The 21086-nt window shown below is 46.8% G+C and overlaps 1 protein-coding gene across 1 annotated transcript in view; it reads right to left on the bottom strand.

Annotated features, from left to right (window-relative positions):
• Nucleotides 1-3191, bottom strand: part of Abcg1 (ATP binding cassette subfamily G member 1) — a 57038-nt gene extending 53847 nt beyond the window's left edge. The window contains exon 1 of the mRNA XM_026379428.2: nucleotides 3093-3191. Coding sequence (XP_026235213.1) covers nucleotides 3093-3134 — 42 coding nt within the window. The 5' untranslated portion in view covers nucleotides 3135-3191. The remainder of the gene's footprint in view (nucleotides 1-3092) is intronic.
• Between the last annotated feature and the right edge of the window lie 17895 nt (nucleotides 3192-21086).

Here is a 21086-nt window from a genome sequence, read left to right as displayed (position 1 = left end):
GCAGGCCAACAGCATATGAAGTGGAGCACTCAGAGACCTGCAGGAAGCGCAGGGACTGGAGATGGGCTCTCAGGGTGGGGAGAGCAGCAGGTGGGGGCTTCAGTGTAAGAAGAGACCACAGGGGCAAACAGGGTCCCATGGTGAAGGGCTTGTGAACACATGAACTTTGTCCAAGCTGGGCAGTCACAGGATGGGAACCGCAGGATTCGGCACAGTCCCCTCCAGTGCTGTGGAACTGAGATGGGGTGGGCTGCCCTTAACCAGAGGGTGGTGACCGGGCTGCAGACAAGTGGACAGGCCAGCAGAGCAAAGCGGTGGGACTAGTCTGACGTGGGAGTGGGAGAGAGAAGCCAGCACCAGGTGTTTACAATGTGAAGTATTGAAGAGTGACACTTCACACACACTAGGTAAGCCACTGTCAACAAGGTGGCTGTTGACTCGGCGGTTACAACACGCCTGTTAAACTTCAGCCATGATCACACCTCTTATCATCTCCGCAGCTCTAGCAGTGGGGGAGGGGTAACTGCTCCAGTGTGGGCAGCACCGGCATGGTCAGCCTGGTCACAACTCTTCAGTTAGGAAGTGGCCCTGCGGGGGTCCGGCTCCAAAGGCTCCCACCCAGCCACCTTGACAAGGCTCAAGCCCCGCTTAGCTCTCCACAGCCACAACTTGTAGGTGCTGCAGGGTCATCTGCTATAGGAGAATCCACTGCAGGCTGAGGAAGTCCCACAGTCCCACCCCATCACATCCCAGCCATGCACACACTCCCACCCTTCCTCCACGGATGTCCGGCAGACTCACCCAATTTATAAAATCATGGACACCTGTGTAATGCGAGGCAGTGGCCTGTCACTCCAAAATAGACCAGCTCTCTGGAAACATCCTCAGATGAGAGCTGCCAGCAATGTAGGTTACAGCTAGCTTTTCCTCAGCCTCCTGAGCTCATTAAAAATAAAACAAACACCTATTCCCTCCCATGTCCCTCTTGCTGTTCTGTGGCTCTGTCCTGCCAGGCCTCCACTCTCACCCACCATGCTGTGCAACACCTGGTAAAGAGCCTGAGTTCATTCCTGCAGGTCGAGGGGCTGTGGAGACGCTGTTTGGGTGGCTCCTGGCTGCCCCTGGTGAGAATGTTTTCCTGGGTGCTAAGGAGAGTCGCTGGGGAGGTCAACCTGAGTACTGAGCCCATGGAGAGGCCTGAGTACTGGCCCATGAGGGTCTCCAGGCAGCTGTGGCAAGATCAGTGCATTAGGGGATATGGCTGCTGCTGACAGAATTTTTTTTTTTTAAAGTACCAGTTTTCAGAGAGGAAAATGATTTTCAAACAAAACAAGGTTATCTGAAAAAATAAGCCCAGCCATTAGCATCTACCTATGAGAACACATCATGTGAACTCTGGGGCTGAATCAAACCGTAACACAGCATTCAACAAATTACTATAGAAAATCTCTATATTAAAGAGTTCCGATTCATTTTTCCCATGAACAAGCCACCTCTGCAGCTCTAAAAGAACTTGAAGAATTATGCATCACTTAAAAGATCAGAAACTTCCTTCACCTGTAAAGGGCATCAACTGCTTTAATTTTCCATTATGCTGGGAAAATTAGTAATTTAGGGATTCCAAGTAAACAAACAAGCACAAAAGGAAGAATTTTCAGGAATTACTCCAAAATGCAACTAGATAAAAGTCAATGTCTTGAAGAAGGGATTGGATTGGCCCCTTCACCCGGATTTTTTCCACTGCCTTTTATGTACAGCAAGTCAAAGGCAGAGCACTCGCGGGAGCGGTGGGGTGGGGGGGCTAGCCTGAGGGTCTCCGGACAACCACTTCCACCCCATCACCAACTTCCTTAATATGACGACTTCCCCCATTCTATCCGTTTACACAAAATCATTATATAATGAGCTGGCTCGCTGCATGTTCTACAGTAACCTGTTTGGAATCACAGGATGCAGTTGTCAGAGCAGAGCATGCGCACAAAGCCTGCTACCTTTTTTTTCTCTTGAGCTCAAGGCAAGAGGTAACTGTCGGTCAAATCCTGCTGAGCTCTGCTGACTTCAAACACAGGATGCTAAAAATGAAATAAAGGAGAGGGGAGGGGGGACCCGCGCACGCTGGGCACCGTGCGCTTACAGCCTATGGGAAGGAGCCGGCAGGATAGTAATACACAGAGAGATGGTGGCAAACGGGATAATCCCAGTTGTTATACGGAGGACTTGCTATTTGTACTCTAGATGGCCTGAAATCTAGCCATTGGTACCTAACTGCAATGTCGGTGTGCTAGGCACAGAAGTAAGTGAAAGGTCTTAGCACGAGGCGAGGTGGGTGGGTGGGCTGTGGTTAGCTTGTTTGTTTTCTCAAGAGGAGATGCTTGACCACCCATGGGAACAGCACTTGCTGTAACTGTCTAGCCAGCACTCTGTCATCCCCTTGGAGCCGGTTCCCTCTGGAGAAGAGAGATGGCGCGCCTCTGCCCCACCCGGGTCTCCCCAGCGCGCAGGAAGGCAGTCGGCAGGGATCCAGGCTCGCCCCCCACCCATCTCCCCGGGGACTCCGCCGCCCCCTCTGCAAGTAGCTGTCCCCAAGGAGAGCAGAGGCAGCTCAGGCTCCTGCTCTCTGGAAGCCTATCCTCTTTTCGTTCCTCCAGACTGTGCCCGGAGTTCCGGAGGGTGGCTCGCGAAGCCCCTGCTCCCCAAGCCCACTGCCGTGAGCGCCAGCAGAGATCGGACACTCCCTTCCCTCAGGCCCACGCTACAGTCCCTCTCCAGTGCGCTCCGGGTCGCCAAGGCCTCGCGCCCCTCACCTGGAGGCAGACGAGGCCAAAGCCCTCCGTGCACTGGTGGGACTGCTTGCTGCCGAGTGCCCCAGCCCTGCCCCCTCCGCCTTCGTGGCATCCCGAGGCGCCAGGTGGCCAGGGCGGGGGCCTCTCGGGGTCAGGCACCTCTCACTGGGGAAAGAGGGCTCTGGGTCAGCGGCCAGAGCGGGCGCGCTCCCAGGGAGGGGGTGTAAGGCGAGCGTGAGGGTCTTTGTGTGTTTTCTGCGCTCCTTGAAAATAACACCAAGCCCGGCCGCAAAAGATGCGCGCACTCACCATGGCTGTGCCGACCGAGAAAGCGGCCATCAGACAGGCCATGCCCCGGGGGCGGCGGCGGCGGCGGGGAAGAGGCTGCGGAGACGAGGATGCGCTGGCTCCTGGCTCTGCCGCTGTGCCCCGCGCGGCCTCGGGCTGAGCTATAGCCTGGGTCGGGCCCGGCGCGCCGGCCCCGCCCCGCCCCGTGATTGGCCGGCGCCGAGGGGGCGGGCGGCCGGCAGGTGCGCGTGCTCTTGTTTTGCTCCTGCGGGGGGCGGCCGGCCTGCTGCGGGTCCCCAAGCCGCCCGCCCGACTGTGCACCTGTGGGCCAGCGGACGCCTAGACCTGCGCCTGTCCGGCTCTCTGAGGTCCAGAGCTCGCGGGGGTTGGGCCAGCACCGCCCGGACAAGCCCGCGGGGGACGCCCAACTGCGTGGTCTGGAGCTCAGAAAACCGCTGCCTTCAAACCCGGGGGCGGTTGTGTGGACGCCGCAGGAGGGGGTGTTAGGGGAGCGAGGGTGAAGAGCGGATGGCTTCTTTTTTTTTATTCTGTTGTTGTTGGGCACCTCGCTGCCAGGTAGAGAAGCCTAAGGAAGGAGAGACGACTGCTCCGACGCCCCTCCCCCAGCCACAGCTCCAAAGTGGGGCGACCCCCACACGAGGCAGCACATGCTCTTACTGCAAGGCTGCTGTGCGCAAGCGCAGTGCTCACGCTAACTACTGGTTGCCAGGTGAAGGTGCGCAGGCCTCTGTCTGCGCCCCACTCCCGAATAAAGGGAAGGCTCACTTTGCAGAACGTGCTGTTTTTCTTAAGTTCCACAGCTGTGTCCGCGGTCCTGTATAAGGAATGACACTAGATCGCCCCCTCATCTGGTCCCCTAAGGGAGTATTAGATAGTCTGGCATCTGCTCAAGCCCTTATTATATGGAAGCGTGGCCGTTTCCTGATAACCAAGGCGACAAAGCATTCTTTAGCCCGGATCTCAGAAAGTTATGCTTTTGTTCAGTCGTTTGCATGTTGGGACAAAAACCAGGAATGTTTCCTCTCACCTCCAGCACACCTGGGCCACCGGCCACATCACACCTCTGGGAGCAGAGCTTTCTCCTCACCTAGGGAGGAAGCAGGCAGGCAGGTGGGTGATGCACCCACAGGTCCCCCACCTGTCCAGATTCTCCCCTTAGAATGGAGGGAAGAGCAAAGAGGAGAGGACCTGCTTTTGCTAGGCTGGTTCCCCTCACGGTGTCTGGACACTACCTCTGTTTTATATGGGCTAAAGGAGGAAACCTGCATTTCCACATGCCACTATCTGCTATCAGTCCCAGGGTGCCCTAAATATGCTGAACTGGAGACCAACAAATCAGAATGTTCTGAAAAGAGGATTTGCACACTCAGAGAAAGTTCCTCCTCATTGTGGACTGGCCACCACCTGTTTCAGGGGCAAGAAGAACATAAGAGAAGACTTCAATAGCAGATGAGGAGGGAATTTGCATGTGACCAGGGTGAAGGTGGTGGTGTCAGGGTGCCTGGTGTGAAGACATCCTTTTCCTATCCATAGCCAGTCCCCACACTTTCAAGGATGTCCAGATTTCCTTCTGGAAAGTTCTCTTCTCTGCCCTCTAGTTCTCTGCCCTGTGATTGCATGGGACTGACCAATCTTCAGCTCAAGTACAGGCCCAGTGGTTTCAGCCCCCAGGTTCCCCGCCAAGCCTGGCCACAGTGGTTGGTCAGGACCTGGAGATGTTCAGCTGTGCTTGCTGGACTGACAGTGAGCGGGGATGGGAGGAGGACAGAGAGGGCAGGCAGCAATCAGCAGGATTGTGGGCCATGGAAAGCATCTTCATGTGTCATCTGTACCCTGGGGTCACAGTCGTCTCACTGGATGGGAAATCCCATGTGGCACATGGGGACATCCAACTCGGGTCCTTACACAACCTCCTGGTGCCCACTCTGGGGATCAGTCAGAGGTAGAGCCGGACAGATCTGTGGCTGTGACTCTTAGTTGTAAGTGATAGAAAGCCAACTCTGACAGGCCATACTGGGGGAATGCCTGTCTTTGGTGAAGCAAGGGTTCATATGTGCTGGAGCGGAGCCTGGCAGGCCAAGGACTTGTGCTGCAATCTCAGCTGCTGGACTCTTGCTCTCCCCTCTGACTCGGTCCTCATGCTGGCTTCTGCTCAGGTGGGCTGTCCCCATACAGCCCTCCAAGCATCTCCAGACCCAATCCTGTCAGCTGGCGACCAGTCACTGTGCAAGGGATGCCTAACCTTGAGGGGCCTGTTCTGGGCCACACGGAAATGGGCAGGTTAGCCCCATTGGAATCACCCAGGAGGATGGGGGCATAGATGCTTCCCCAGGCCATTTCGAGGCCTTCTCAACAGAAGCATGGGCCTGGCAGAAGCAAGAGGAGCTCGCCCCAGAAGCATTATGTCCAGATCCAACCCCAACAGGACTTTCTGCCAAGATGTGACCAACAGGTGGGCCCGGCTGGGCTGGAAGACTTCCTGTCTGAACAGGAAAATTGGTCCATTATTGGTGCAGTTGTTCCTCAGTACGCATGGGGGATTTGTTCCCAGACCCCTCTCTGATACCAAAATCTGTGGATATCCCTATGTAAAATGGTGTTGGATTTGCATACACTCTGCTTGCATCCTCCCAAATACCATTTCATCTTATAATACCTTATAATAGTTTAACAGTAGTTAAACTATTTTGTTTAGGGATATGACAAGAAAAACATCTGTATGTATTCAGTATAGACACAGTTTTTAAAATATCTTTGATCCCTGCTTGTTTGAATCCACAGATGCAGAACCCGTGGATACAGGGGGCTGACTATAGCTGTTACCGTTAGCAAACTGTACCTGAGTCATCACACTCCATGTCACGTGTGTTACAGGCATGAAGGCACCAGTGATCTCTCCAGGCCTTTGCTTCTCTGCCCAGACATCCTCAGTCCTCCAGCACAGCTTCACAGGAGCTCCCCTTCTCTGGATGAGGACCTATTTCTCAGTGTCCCTTGTGACAGTTAGGGTCGACCACAGAACACCTGTTCGATGTATGTCTGATCAAGACAGAGCACACCAGGAAAACCCACTCCTTGGCTTTGGACTCTGTTAGCACAGCCCAGGTTGATACTGACAGGGCAGCAACTTCAGGTGAAGAGCCACACAGGTCATTGGACTCAGCTGATTGCCTTCACGTTCTTGTCATCACACTTCATAGCTCAAATCCGATTGCAGCAACTGTCCAGTTTCTCTCTGCTTCTAACAGCTACTGAGCTGAGAATGAGGAGAGAAGGCAGCCCCCAAGGGCTGGGTTTTAGGGTGAGGATCCTGCACTTGGTGCCTGGTGAGGGTGGAGGCAGGCAAGCCAGATGTCCACAGGAACCTTTGGGGACATGCATGTCTTCCCCCTTCCCCACCTGCTAAGAAGAATTCTGAGGAATGTGCCTCGTGACTACGAATGTGTAGCTCTTCACTTGAAGTTGCCTGGGTCTACTGTTGCCAGTCACTGTGCAAGGGATGCCTAACCTTGAGGGGCCTGTACTGCTATCCCCATGTGCCACATGGGATTGCTCACAGTCTGGTGGTTTGACGTTCAGCACTGAGGTGTGGAGTCTACCCTGCTGGAGGGCCCACAGCTCTGGGGCAGCCTGAGTGGGCTGCACTGGGCAGACCATCCCCCACTCAGCTGCAGATCTACACCTGAGCTCCTTCTAAGACCTGAGTCTCCAGCCTCCAGCTGGGCCCAGGCTGGTCTGCAGGTGCCAGGAGCTCTTCTGCAGGCTGGGAGCTCACACAGGGTGGACTCAGAGGGTCCCCACCCCAAGTGTGGCAGACAGAGCCAGGTGAGGATTTGAAGTCTAAAGCTCCTGTCCAGACTAGCAGGTTCGAGGTTGCTCCAAGGGCCTCACACGTGATAGACATCCGTCTTGGATTTGGCTGGGGGACTCGTGTGGATGGGAAGAGCCCTCCAGAGGCCGACTGGGGACGTGGGGTTCATCTCTTCAGTACTGCTGGCCCTTCAAGGTCTCCCTTTGTGTGCCCACCTGAGAACCCGATCTCTACAGTTGTGACTCCAGCCACCTGGTTGCCATGCTGTGCCTCTTGTGACCTGTGAGCCCACGGGGCTCTGTTGATGTGGGACTGCTGACCACTCTCCCTGGACATCAGGTCCAGGAAGGCAGAGGTGTTTACCCACAGCTAGGCCCTGCCCTGGAGACAACTGGAGAAGGATTTTTTCTGGACACCTCAGCTGTTAAGTCTGTTCCACAGGTTGGTTACTGCTGATGCTCTGCAGCCCGCTAGAGTGCACACTGGGTTGCCAGTGTGGACACCGCCTGCCAACAGGTACCCACACTTGCAGTGTGGCCCTGGGTCTATCCTGCCCAGTGGGTGCTTCGTGGAGTAGCCAGTGAACATCTTCTTGACACCTTCCATTTCATGAAGGAAACAAAAACTGAAGAAGCCTGTCTGCTCTGCCCCCTGCCCAGCTCCTCCCTCCCATGCGAGACCACTACCCATGGCATATGAGGAATGGCAGTTTAAGGGATTTCTTTACCCAAAGCCTCAATGCTGGACGGAGCAGTGGATGACCATTTGTGGTTTTTTAAATTTATATGTTTATTCTAACTTGTTATACGTGACAGCAGAATGTGATTCAATTCACAATACACATATAGAACACAAGTTTTTATGTCTCTGGTTTACACAAAGTAGAGAAACACCATTCGTGTCTTCACACGTGTACTTGGGGGAATGATGTCCATCTCATTCCACCATCTTTCCTACCCCACGCCCCCTTCCTTCCCCTCTCTCTCCTTTCCCTATCTAAAGCCCCTCCACTCCTTCCATGCTCCCCACCCCATCCCCATTATGGATCAGCATCTTCATATCAGAGAAAACATTTGGCCTTTGGTTTTTTGGGATTGGCTAACTTCACGTGGCATAATATTCTCCAACTCCATCCATTTACCTGCAAATATCATGATTTTATTCTCTTTTAATGCCGAGTAATATTCCATTGTTTATATTATATCACAGCTTCTTTATCAATTCATCTACTGAAGGGCATCTAGGTTGGTTCCACAATTTAGCTATTGTTAATTGTGCTGCTATAAACATTAATGTGGCTGTGTCCCTGTAGTATGCTTTTTTAAAGTCCTTGGGTATAAACCAAGGAGTGGGATAGATGGGTCAAATGGTGATTCCATTCCCAGTTTTCTAAGGAATCTCCATACTGCTTTCCTTATTGTCTGCACCAATGTGCAGTCCCACCAGCAGCATATGAGTGTGCCTTCCCGCCCCACATCCTTGCCAACACTTATGTTGTTTGTGTTCTTAATAGCTGCCATTCTGACTGGAGTAAGATGAAATCTTAGAGTGGTTTTGATTCTCACTTCTCCAATAGCTAGAGATGCTGAACATTTTTTCATATATTTGTTGATTGATTGTATATCACCTTCTCAGAAGTGTCTGTTCCGTTCCTTGGCCCATTTATTGATTAGGTTGTTTGTTGTTTTGGTGTTTAGCTCTGTGAGTTCTTTATATACCCTAGAGATTGGTGCTCTATCTGATGTGCAAGTGGTAAAAATTTGCTCCCACGCTGTGGGCTCTCTATTCACCTCACTGATGGTTTCTTTTGCTGAGAAGCAGCTTTTTAGTTTGAATCCATCCCGTTTATTGAGTCTTGATTTTATTTCTTGCTCTATGAGAGTCTTATTATGGAAGTTGGGGCCTAATCCAATATAGTAGAGATGTGGGCCTACTTTTTCTTCTATTAGGCTCAGGGTGTCTGGCTTAATTCCTAGGTCCTTGATCCACTTTGAATTGAGTTTTGTGCATGGTGAGATAGAGGCTTAATTTCATTTTGTTGCCCATAGATTTCCAGTTTTCCAAGCACCATTTGTTGAAGAGGCTATCCTTTCTCTAATATATATTTTTGGCACCTTTGTCTAATATGAGATAACTTAATTTATGTGGTTTAGTCTCTATGTCCTCTATTCTGAACCATTGGTGTGCAAGACTGTTTTGGTGCCAATACCATGGTGTTTTTGTTACTGTTGTCCTGTAGTATAGTTTCTGGTATAGTGATACCACCTGCTTCACTCTTCTTGTAAGGATTGCTTTAGCTATTATGGGTCTCTTATTTTTCCAGATGAATTTCATGACTGCTTTTTCTATTTCTATGAGAAATGTTATTTGGATTTTTATTGGAATTTCTTTAAATCTGTATAATGCTTTGGTAGAATGGTCATTTTGACAATATTAATTCTGCCTGTCCAAGAACAAGGGAGATATTTCTCTTCTGTGGTCTTCTTTACTTTCTTTCTTTAGCGTTCTGCAATTTTCTTTGTAGAGGTTTTTCACCTCTTTTCATTAAGTTGATTCCCAAGTTGTTTTTTTTTTTTTTTTTTTGAGGCTATTGTAAATGGGGTAGTTTTTCTAGTTTCTCTTTCAGAGGATTTGTCACTGATTTTCAGAAATGCCTTTGATTTGTGGGTGTTGATTTTATATCCTGCTACTTTGATGAATTCATTTATTAGTTCTAAAAGTTTTCTTCTGGAATTTTTTGAATCTTCTAGGTATAGAATCATATCATTGGTAAATAGTGATAATTTAAGTTCTTCTTTTCCTATCTTTATCCCTTTAATTTCTTCAGTCTGTCTAATTGCTCTGGCTAGAGTTTCAAGAACTATGTTAAATAGAAGTGGTGAAAGAGGGCATCCCTGTCTTGTTCCAGTTTTTAAAAGGAATGCTTTCAATTTTTCCCCATTTAGAATGACGTTGGCCTGGGGCTTAATATAGATAGCTTTTACAACGTTGAGATATGTTCCTATTATCACTAATTTTTCTAGCGTTTTGAACATGAAGCGGTACTGTACTTTGTCGAATGCTTTTTCAGCATCTATTGAAATGATCATATGATTCTTCTCTTTAAGTCTATTGAGGTGATGAATTGTATTTATTGATTTCTGTATGTTGAACCAACCTCGCATCCCTGGTGAACCCCACTTGATCATGGTGCACTATCTTTTTGATATGTTTTTGCATTCAATTTGCAAGAATTTTATTGAGAATTTTTGCATCTATGTTCATTAGAGATATTGGTCTGAAATTTTCTTGTTGCTGTGTCTTTGCCTGATTTTGGAATCGGATAATATTGGCCTCATAGAATGAGTTTGGAAGTGTTTCCTCTTTGTGTATTTCATGTAATTTGAGGAGTATTGATATTAGTTCTTCTGTGTATCCGTCTGGTCCTGGGCTTTTCTTGGTTGGTAGGCTTCTGATAGCATCTTCTTTTTCGTTGCTTGAAATTGATCTGTTTAACTTGTGTATATCATCCTGATTCCATTTGGACAGATCATATGAGTCTAGAAATTTGTCAATGCCTTTGATATTTTCTATATTATTGGAGTACAAATTTTCAAAATAATTTCTAATTATCTTCTGTATTTCTGTAGTGTTCATTGTGATATTTCCTTTTCCATCCACAGATGTTAGTAATTTGTGTTTTCTCCCTCCTTCTCTTCATTAGCAAGGCCAAGGGTTTATCAATCTTATTTATTTTTTCAAAAAACCAACTTTTTGTTTTGTTTCAATTTCATTGATTTCAGCTCTGATTTTAATTATTTCTAGTCTTCTACTGCTTTTGGTGTTGATTTGTTCTTCTTTTTCTAGGACTTTGAGATGTGATGTTAGGTCATTTACTTGCTGACTTTTTCTTCTTTTAAGAAATGAACTCCATGCAATGAACTTTCCTCTTAGTACTGCCTTCATAGTGACCCAGAGATTTCGATACGTTGTATCTGTGTTCTCATTCACCTCTAAGACTTTTTTAATCTCCTCCTTGATGTCTTTAGCAACCCATTGTTCATTCAGTGCATATTATTTAGTCTCCAGGTGTTGGAGTAGCTTTTATTTCTTATTTTATCATTGATTTCTAATTTCATACCATTATGATCTGATAGAATGCAGGGTAGTATCTCTACTTTTTTTGTATTTGCTAAGAATTGCTTTGTGGCATAATATATGGTCTATTTTAGAGAAGGATTCATGTGCTGCTGAGAAGAAAGTGTATTCATTCATTAAAGCATGAAATATTCTATAGATGTCAGTGAAGTATAAGTTATTGATTGTATTATTGAGTTCTATAGTTTCTTTGTTCAGCTTTTGTTTGTATGATCTATCCAGTGGTGAAAGAGGTGTGTAAAAGTCACCCAGAATTATTGTGTTGTGGTCTATTGACTCTTGAACTTAAGAAGAGTTTGTGTGATGAAAGTAGATTTCCCATTTTGGGGGGCATACATATTTATAATTATTATGTTTTGCTGATGAATATTTCCCTTAAGCAGTATGAAATGTCCTTTTGATTAACTTTGGCTTGAAGTCTACTTTATTTGATATGAGGATGAAACTTCTGCTTGCTTCCACAGTCCGTGTGAGTGGTTTGATTTTTGCAAACCTTTCACCTTCACTCTGTGGATGTCTTTTTTCTATGAGTCTCTTGAAAGCAGCATATTGTTGGATCTTTTTTTTTTTTTAATCCAATCTGCCAGTCTATGTCATGTGATTGGTGAGTTTAGGCCATTAACATTCAGGGTTATTATTGAGACATGATGTATATTCCCAGGAATTTTTGTTTATTTTTGGTATTTAACTTGACTTGGTTTCTCCTTTGATTGGTTTTTCCCTTAGTGTAATACCTCCCTCTGCTGATGTTCATTCTTGTTTTTTATTTTGTCTTCATGGAATATTTTGCCAAGGATGTTCTGTAATGCCAGGTTTCTAGCTGTAAATTCTTTTGATTTTTTTTATCATGGAAAGTTTTTATTTCATCGTGAAATCTAAAGCTTGACTTTGCTGGATATAAGATTCTTGGTAGGCATCCATTTTTGTTCAGAGTATGACATATGTTGTTGCGGGATCTTCTAGCTTTCAGGGTCTGGGTTAAAAAATCTGCACATAACCTAATTAGTTTCCTCCTATATATAATATAATTTCTTTCTCTAGTGGCTTTTTAAATTCTCTCCTTATTCTGTATGCTAGGCATTTTCATTATAACGTGCCCTGGTGTGAATCTGTTGTGATTTTGTACATTTGGAGTCCTCTTGTATTTGATTTTCCAATTAGTTCTTCATTTTGTTATTTCTTTTGGAAAACTTTCTGATATTATTTCATTAAAGAGATTGCTTCTTCCTTTGGTTTGGAATTCTATGCTTTCCTCTATCCCAATAATTCTTAAATTTGGTCCTTTTACACTATCCCATAATTCTTGATTGTTCTGCTCATGGTTTCTTACCATCTTCACTGTGTGGTCGACATTCTTTTCAAGATGATATATTTTTGTCTTCATTGTCTGAGGTCCTATTTTCCAAGTGATCTACTCTGTTGGTGCTGCTTTCTATTGAGCTTTTATTTTGGTTTATTGTTTCTTTCATTTCAAGGATTTCTGTTTTTATTTAGAACCTCTATATCCCTTTTGCCTCCTGTATTTGTTCATGTAGCTCTTTGTCAAAATGATCTTTTATGCCTGTATGTGCTCTCTAATGTCATCCTTTAATTTACTGAACATTTTAATCATGTACATCCTGAACCCCTTCTCTGTCATTTCTTCTGCTGTGCTGGCCTTGGATTCTAATAATGTAGTGTATTGGTTTGTTGGAGGCACTTTGCTGCCTTGTTTTTTCATGTTGCTCATGTTTTTCCTTCTTGCACTGTGAATCCAAGACATTATAGTTTTTACCTATAGGTTTGTATGGCCCTGCAGATTTCCAATACCTCTCCTCTATGGTGGAGAACAATGTGAACAGATCGCAATACATACGATATTCAATGTTAAATAGCTGCTATTCATACATTTACAGTTTTGTCACAATATACAGAAATGGTGAGTTCAATTATTATCTACAGTATAAACAGTAGGTTCTCAAAAGGGTCTACAGTTTCTGATGGTGGGCAAAGAAGTGGGGTGAGGTGTAGGATGAGATGATAAGGGTGTAGGAGGTGAGGATATAGAGTTACTAGATCTCAGAAAGCGTGAAAGAAGAATCTAAAGAAGTTGGTTAGTAGCAGGAGAAGAGAGAGAAAGTGATTTGGGGGAGACAAGTAAGTGGAAAGACAGTAAATACAGAAAACAAACATAAAAATTAAGAAACATAAAAATGTAAAAATAGGAGATAAAAGAATATACACACCACTGTAATATACTATTCAGACATCCCAGTCCTCAGTAGCCTAATTCATGAAAAGTACGACCACTAATGTTGGGGATGTGAGGGCAGGGGGAGAGGGGGAGAGAGAGAGAGAGAGAGAGAGAGAGAGAGAGAGAGAGAGAGAAAGAGACTCCAAAGGAAGATTCAAGGACTGTTTCTGTTGGAGATCAGTGTCTTTCCAGCCTCCCTTCTCATCCCACAGGTGGGGTGGTCTGCTGTTTGCTGGCATCTCTGTCCTCAGGATGGTGATTGTTTAGGGGTGGGAGGGTTGGTCTTGGGGGTGGAGCTCCTGGAGGTGGGTATAGCACTTGCTATTCCCCCATGGGAGACCGCACCCCAAGGATCTCCTTTGGGGCCCACTCGTGGGATGTGGGTGCCTGGTCTTATCTCCTTATATCATCTGTAGACCTCACAATTCCTGGTCTCTGAACTCCATCTCCCGCCCCCTCCCTTTCTACTTCCCCATCAGGAACCTTAGGTCTGGGGGCTGCGCTCTGGGGGCTATGCACCTGTCGCAGAGACCTGTTTTATATTGGGCTGTTCAGGACTCAGTTTCACAACCTGATTTTCCAAGGAATGGATCAGCTACGTAGCTGCAGGCACTGTGCTGGGTTAATGACTGCCAAGGAGAGGGGGAGTTGGGGACTTGGGTGCCTTGATGTTGTTTCTAAGCCCCAGCTGGTGATCCAAGCTGGGAGTTGACCAGCTAATGATGGTGGTGAAGGTGTCCCAAGATAGAGTGGCTGCTTTCAGCAGTGGGGTGTCAGGTTGGGTGGGGCCAAACAGTGGCGTTGAGATGTGTGTTCATAGAGGAAGCTCTGTGATGTACAGTGTTGTGGCTGGCAGCTGTCACCAGACCCAGTGCAGTGTCCCCAGGTGTAGGCTACCACGTGTTACAGTGCCCCAAGATGGAGGTGACTGGAGAAGCCCAATGTTGGTAGGTGGGGGTCCACACGGTAGTGGCTGCCAAAGCTCCTGTGCCGGTGCTAATGCTGGTGGTCCTACTCAGGCCCCCGGAGAGCTGCATGGACGAGGGGCCAAAGGTAAAATTGGACACCCATTTGTTTCTACAGCCAAAGCTCGGTTAAGAGCAGAATCTGATGTGCCCTCTCCCTCCTTGCCAGAGAGGAGTCCCTCCATCCCAGCTGCCCGGAGGTCAGGCAAAGGAGCTGCTGAGACAGGAGAAACCAAAGAGTGGTGCAGAGAGGGAGGTGGAGGGGAAGTGCCCGGAAGGCAGAGATGGAAATCACAAGGGACGTTTTCGGGGAAAGAGAAACACAAGTAAATATTTCACAAACCATTAGGCAGAGGCAAGCTCAGTACTGCAAACAGATGGCTTCTGCTTTCCCCCACCAGCAAGGAACCAGAATGGCTGAGAAGTTCTGGGACACAGTTCCCCATATGAGGAAGGGGAAGTGCCCTCTGCAGTGGGACCTTAGGATGTGGACATTAGGACAAGTGTCTTGGAGATGGACACCAGAAAATACCCAGGGCTCCTTCCCTCCAACCGATAAAAGTCCCATCCAGAGGTAACGGCTAGCTCATGGCACGGAGTCCCTCCCTAATTCCATGGCATCCACCTGAGCCACTCGGCACCCCATCCTAACCATTGCCATGTTCTGCAGGAGACTCACAAGTCCAAGGGGCTCCTCTGAGTTCCCGGAACTCACCTGGACCCTCAAAGGAAGATTTCTCTCCCTAAGTCAACTATGGGTGGACAAGGCACATAAAGTGGCCTCTTTCTTGCCCAAATGAGTGTTGAGCTGACAATGAAGTGACAGTAGTTCCCTCTTCTCCAGCACTCTCTCTATGTGCTGCGTTTTCCCACAGAGGTGACAAAGATTAATTCATAAGTTAGGCACAAGGGAAAGACTAGTGACAATAACTGATGGTAAAGGGAACCGGCATCACCAAATGACGTTATCAAGCTTACGTGCATGGGATTTCTCTCTCCTGAAAGACTCTAGACCAATGCCCATGTTTCTAGACCCTGCTGACCCTGGGTGGCGGAAGCTGTGCGAATCAGAACAGATGAGGGCGACCCCCATACTCAGGAGAAGAGGCCAAGCCCTCTCTCACCTCAGCTCCAAGACCAGGTTTCTGCCACTTTCCTAAGTTCAAGGCTCCCCTTGGCCCTTCCTCGGAAGCCGCGAGTCCAGTGGTGGGCGCTGAGCTCCCGAGTGGGCACTGTCTCCCTGGGCCAGCACGCGCCTCTGGGCTGTGAAGTGGGCTGGTGGTGGCCTCCTCCTCAGAGGGTGGCTCCCAGGACTCCTCCGTCAGTGTGTGAAGACCGTGAGTGGCACATGGAGGAGTGCATCTTGGAGATGTCAGCCGCCATCACGCCTGTCTTTCCCTGCTACGGATCCATGGCTCCCTTCGACCTGGCCCCAGGGAGCTAGGTTCAGTCACTTGCAGCCTGAAGACCAGAGAGCAGGGGCAGACATTCTGACAGGAGTTTAAAAACGGGGCCCACAGTTCAGTTAGGAGAAAGCCCTTGCAAATCATCTCCAGGTCAGCCCCTGCCCTTCACCCCTTTGCACTATGCCTCACCCAGCTCTGGTTCCCCAGAGAACAGGAGGCCACTCTCTGGAACTCCCTGGCCTCGACGTCCTTCCCAGCCCGGCACTCGATACCAACACGGGTTACCTGGGAACAATCTAAGCTTTGGCAGGTGCTGAAAGTTGCATTACTGCACCTTACCTCCAACGTGCCTCTGAGGGGTAGGAGGGCAGGTGCTACGCTAGGCTACACACGATCTGCTGCTGAGCACTGGGAGCAGGCTGATTCCTATCCGTCCAGTCATCCACCCCATCCCTTAACAGCAGCTTTCTGCCGTGCCCAGGGCAGGCACAGATCGAGTCTGCAGGGTTCTGAAGCTTTTGTGCACCCAGTACCCTGATCACCGGAGCACTTCTTGCCTCCCTGAGAAGCACTTGAGCTCCCGGTGTGAACTGCCAAGCCCATGCCTCCCCTCCCCAGGCTTTGGGAGGCTATTCCTGAACTCCCTCTTCCAGCAGGAAGGCCTGGGAGGTTACCTCGTTAAACATCGGCTTCTGAAAGCCAGAGTCTGGGTAGGGAGATTATGTCTGGAAACTTCTGTCTAGGACAGCGCCACTCAGAAATCCCCAAGGCAAGAGAAAAACAAACAAAAAGAGAACTTTGGCCATTTATTAAAGGGAGGGGAAAATAGCTAGAGCACAAGAAATTAATATCAATATCATAAATTATATCAGTGAATTATCCTGCTTCATGAAAAAAAGAAAATAAAGGTTCCCTGAGTTTTTAACTCACCTGTGGCCACATTGCCCGGAAGGGCTCCCAGATCACTGACTCCTGCTTTTTTTCAGCTGTCATGCGTTTGTTGAATGAATAGGCCAAATCTACTGCAGTCAGCGGCAAGGTCTACGAGAAACCCCACTTCAATCTACTTGGAGTCACAGGTCAGCCTTGTGGGCAGAAGAGGAGATGGGCTGCTCCCTGCTCCTCCCTCTGAGCACAATAAGAACCTGGCTCTACAGGAAGCAGCACAGAGATGGGACGATGGGAAGAGAGGGCACCAGTCAGGGTTCTGGGACCCAAAGAGCCACGTGCTGGTGAGGTCTCTGGGTTTCTTTTTACATCATAAATCTTGGAGCGGAAGAGGCTGAGAACCTGGAAGTGCCAATAAGCAGAGATCAAAAAGAACAAAGAAAAATGTCCCAAAACTGTTCCTGTTCTTTTGGGTCCAGAGTTTCTCTCTGGACCCAAAAGAACAGGAAAGGGACAAGATAGTGGGAGAGAAACATTTTAGGTCAAGACACTCTCTGTTCCAGCCAAACACCACAGAACAAGCTAGAGCCCAGTCCCTGCTCACGCCAGCAAAGAGCAGGTGGGAACCTAGAGACCCACCTTCCCCAGGTGGGGACCTGCCTCCCCCAGCCACATGTGTCAGAGGGGGCCAAGCAGGGACTTGGAACCTCTACAGGGGCACCAAGGAGAAGCCCCCGTGCAGTCGAACCTCCGGCAGCACACGCCTGGTGGTCACCAGGACACTAGCCCTCGGTGTCAAGGAGACCCCTGGGCAGCGGCAAGGCAGCGTCTTCTTCTCCCACCTAGAAAGCTATCAGTGACCGGGGTGGAGGCCCCTCCTGGGTGTGCGCAGAGGCTGAGGGCGGGACCTGGACTTCCCCTTGGCCTGGTGGCCAGGAGACAGCACACTCCACACTTCCCTGCCAGAGAGACGTCAGAGGAAGCCATAAAGCAGAAGGCCTAACTAAGTTCTGTAGTCTCACCACATTAAGCCCTGGATGTCTTCAACTGAACATTACTTACTGAATGGATAAAGAGTCTCTGCAGGAAATCTCAGCTAACATAGAAAAGTGAACGACCTACTGCTGCCTTCAGCTTAGCAGGTAAAAGACCCTGGCTTCTTTTCCCAGCACAAGGACCCCACCCCACCCCTGCCAAAAAAAAAAAAAAAAAAAAAAGAATGATGCAAGATGTCTGTGCTTTGGCCTTTTTTTATTTACCATAGTGCTGGAAATTCTAGCCAGTGTAGTAAAGCAAGAAAAAGAAATAAAATAACATAGATTGAAAAAAGAAAAAACTAAAACATCCCTAATTTCAAATGTCATGATTGTTTACATACGAAATCTATAAAAACAACTCCTGAAACAGTACATAAGTTCAGCAAGGTTACAGGAAGTAAGTACACAAAAATAAATTTTATTTCTATGTTGTAGCAAAGAACACACGAGCACTGATATTAAAAACATTATAATGTTTGGGGTTTTTATTTATATATAAAAGCAGAATGCATTACAATTCTTATTACATATATAGAGCTCAATTTTTCATATCTCTGGTTGTATACTCACATAGTATACTCACACCAATTCATGTCCTCATACATGTACTTGAAGTCCATCATGTTCAACCATTATTAATTACTCCCTGTCCCCTTCCTTCCCCTCCCAACCCTCTGCCCTATCTGGAGTTCATCTATTCCTCCCATGCTCCCCTTTCCTATCCCACTATGAATCAGCTTCCTTATATCAAAGAAAACATTTAGCATTTGTTTTTTTGGGATTGGCTAACTTCACTTAGTATTATCTTCTCTAATTCCATCCATTTACCTGCAAAAGCCATGATTTTATTTTCTTTTATTGCTGAGTAATACTCCATTGTGTATATATGCCACATTTTTTTATCCATTTATTTTTTTGAAGGGCCTCTAGGTTGGTTCCACAATTTAGCTATTGTGAATTGTGCTGCTATAAACATTGATGTGGCTGTGTCCCTGTAGTATGCTGTTTTTAAGTCCTTTGGGTATAGAGTGAGGAGAGGGATTGCTGGATCAAATGGTGGTTCCATTCCCAGTTTTCTAAGAAATCTCCGTAATGCTTCATATTGGCTGCACCAATTTGCAGTCCCCCGAGTAGTGTAGGAGTGTGCCTTTTTCCCCCACATCCTCGCCAACACTTATTGTTGTTTGTATTCTTAATAGCTGCCATTCTGACTGGAGTGAGATGAAATCTTAGAGTGGTTTTGATCTGCATTTCTCTAATTGCAAGAGATGATGAGCAATTCTTTTCATATATTTGATGATTAATTGTATGTCATCTTCTGAGAAGTGTCTCTTCAGGTCCTTGGCCCATTTATTGATTGGATTATTTGATTTTTTGGTGCTTAGCTTTGTGAGTTCTTTATATACCCTAGAAATTAGTGCTCTATCTGATGTGCGGGGGGCAGAGACTTGCTCCCAGGATGTGGGCTCTCTCTTCACCTCACTGATTGTTTCTTTTGCTGAGAAGAAGCTTTTTAGTTTGAGTCCATCCCATTTATTGATTCTTGATTTTAATTCTTGTGCCACAGGAGTCTTATTAAGGAAGTTGGGGCCTAATTCCACATGATGGAGATTAGGGCCTACTTTTTCTTCTATTATATGCAGGGGTCTCGGTTGTATTCCTAAGTCCTTGATCCATTTCGAGTTGAGTTTTGTGCATGATGAGAGATAGGGGTTTAATTTCATTTTGTTGCTTATGTATTTCCAGTTTTCCCAGCACCATTTGTTGAAGAGGCTATCTTCCCTCCAATGCATGTTCTTGGCACCTTTGTCTAATATAAGATAACTGTTGTTTTGTGTGTTAGTCTCTGTGTCCTCTATTCTGTACCATTGGTCTACAGTCTGTTTTGGTGCCAATACCATGCTCTTTTTGTTACTATGGCTCTGTAGTACAGTTTAAGGTCTGGTATAGAAAAACACTATAATGTTTATAGTCATTCAAACAAAAAAAAAATGCTCAGGGATAAACCTAAAAATAGGTTTAGGACTAGTGTAATAAAACCTTGAAAACTCTGATTAAAAAAAAAAGAAAAAAAACTAAAAGGGAAAGAAAGAAAAATGGAAAGACACACCATGTTCATCATCAATTGGAAAACAACATACTAAAGATAGAGATTATCCCCAAATTAATATGCAGGTTTAATACGATTTCTATTAAAATCCCAGCAAGATGGTTTTTAGACATAAACAAGATTAGCCTACTTTTTAAGAAAAGGCAAAGAATTAAATAGTTAAAATAGACTTGAAAAAGAAAAACAAAAAGGAGGTGAAATCAGTCTACCTGATTTAAATATTTATTATAGAGTACAATGATCAGGACTATTTGTGTTGCCCCCCCACCAAAGGGGGGAAAAAAACATAAAATTGATGGGATAGAATAGAAACTCAGAATCAATCATATTTATACAATCATGACAAAGTTATAAAAGAAGATCGTTGGAGAAGAAATTATGTCTTTCAATAAATGATGTTGAAACAATTAGACATCCATAGGCAAAAGAAGAAAAAACAATAACAAAAAAAGAAACAGACTTAAGTCTCTTGTCTTAAATATTAACTTAAAATATACCATGCTTAAAAGTAAAACAATAAAACTCTTAGGGAAAAAAAATTAAGAAAAAATCTGCAGGATCTAGTGTCGAACAAAGAGTTCTTAACAAGAAAAACATGAAAAATGAGCAAATTGAACTACATCAGAATGAAAAATGTTAACTATGAGAAAGACCCTCTTACAAACATGAAAAGACGAATTCCAGGCCAGGAGAAAACACTCACAAACCTCGCCTCCAACAAAAACCTAGGATCTTGATATTCAACAGCAAAAACCAGTCGACCCAACCAGACAACAGCCAGAACCCACAGACAGACAGTTCACTGAGAAGACGTGCAGACAGCAGTCACCCGAGGAACGTTCCGCATCATTGGTGATTAGAGGAAGGCAAATCACAGCCCCAGTGAGGCCCCGCAGAGTCCCCAACAGGGGCAGGCCAAGTGTCACGCAGCAGGCCCAAGGGCGTGGGGGGCTGGGCTGCTCATGGCTGCAAGGCCCGGGCTCGGCCACTTCACAGCACGGCGTGGCCGTTTCTTTAGAGGCTGAAGGTGGAGTTGGCACGACACAGCAGTGCACCTCAGAGATTTTATTCCAGAGAAACAAAAACTCAACATCCACAAGAAAACCTGAACATAAGTGTTCAAATCCCTTTTGTTTGTCTTAACCCCAAACTGGGAGCAATCCAGACGTCCTTCGACACTGGATAGTTAAACCGTGTCCAGCCATCCCAGGAATACCACTGAAAAAGAGAGGACTGTGGACACACACTGCCTCCCTGGCTCTCCAGAGAGTTCTGGGAAAAGCCAGTCCCAGAGGTTACATGCTGTCACTTTCTGGAAATGACAAAATAGCACAAATGCAGAAGAGAGATCCTGGGGGCTGGAGAGGGTGGCAGGGGCAGACGGGGAAGGGTGTGGCTGTAAAGGGC

This window comes from Urocitellus parryii, chromosome 2 (genome assembly GCF_045843805.1).
Source record: "Urocitellus parryii isolate mUroPar1 chromosome 2, mUroPar1.hap1, whole genome shotgun sequence".
NCBI lineage: Eukaryota > Metazoa > Chordata > Mammalia > Rodentia > Sciuridae > Urocitellus > Urocitellus parryii.
Note: the sequence above shows the minus strand (reverse complement) of the source record. Positions and strands in the feature narration are given on the sequence as shown.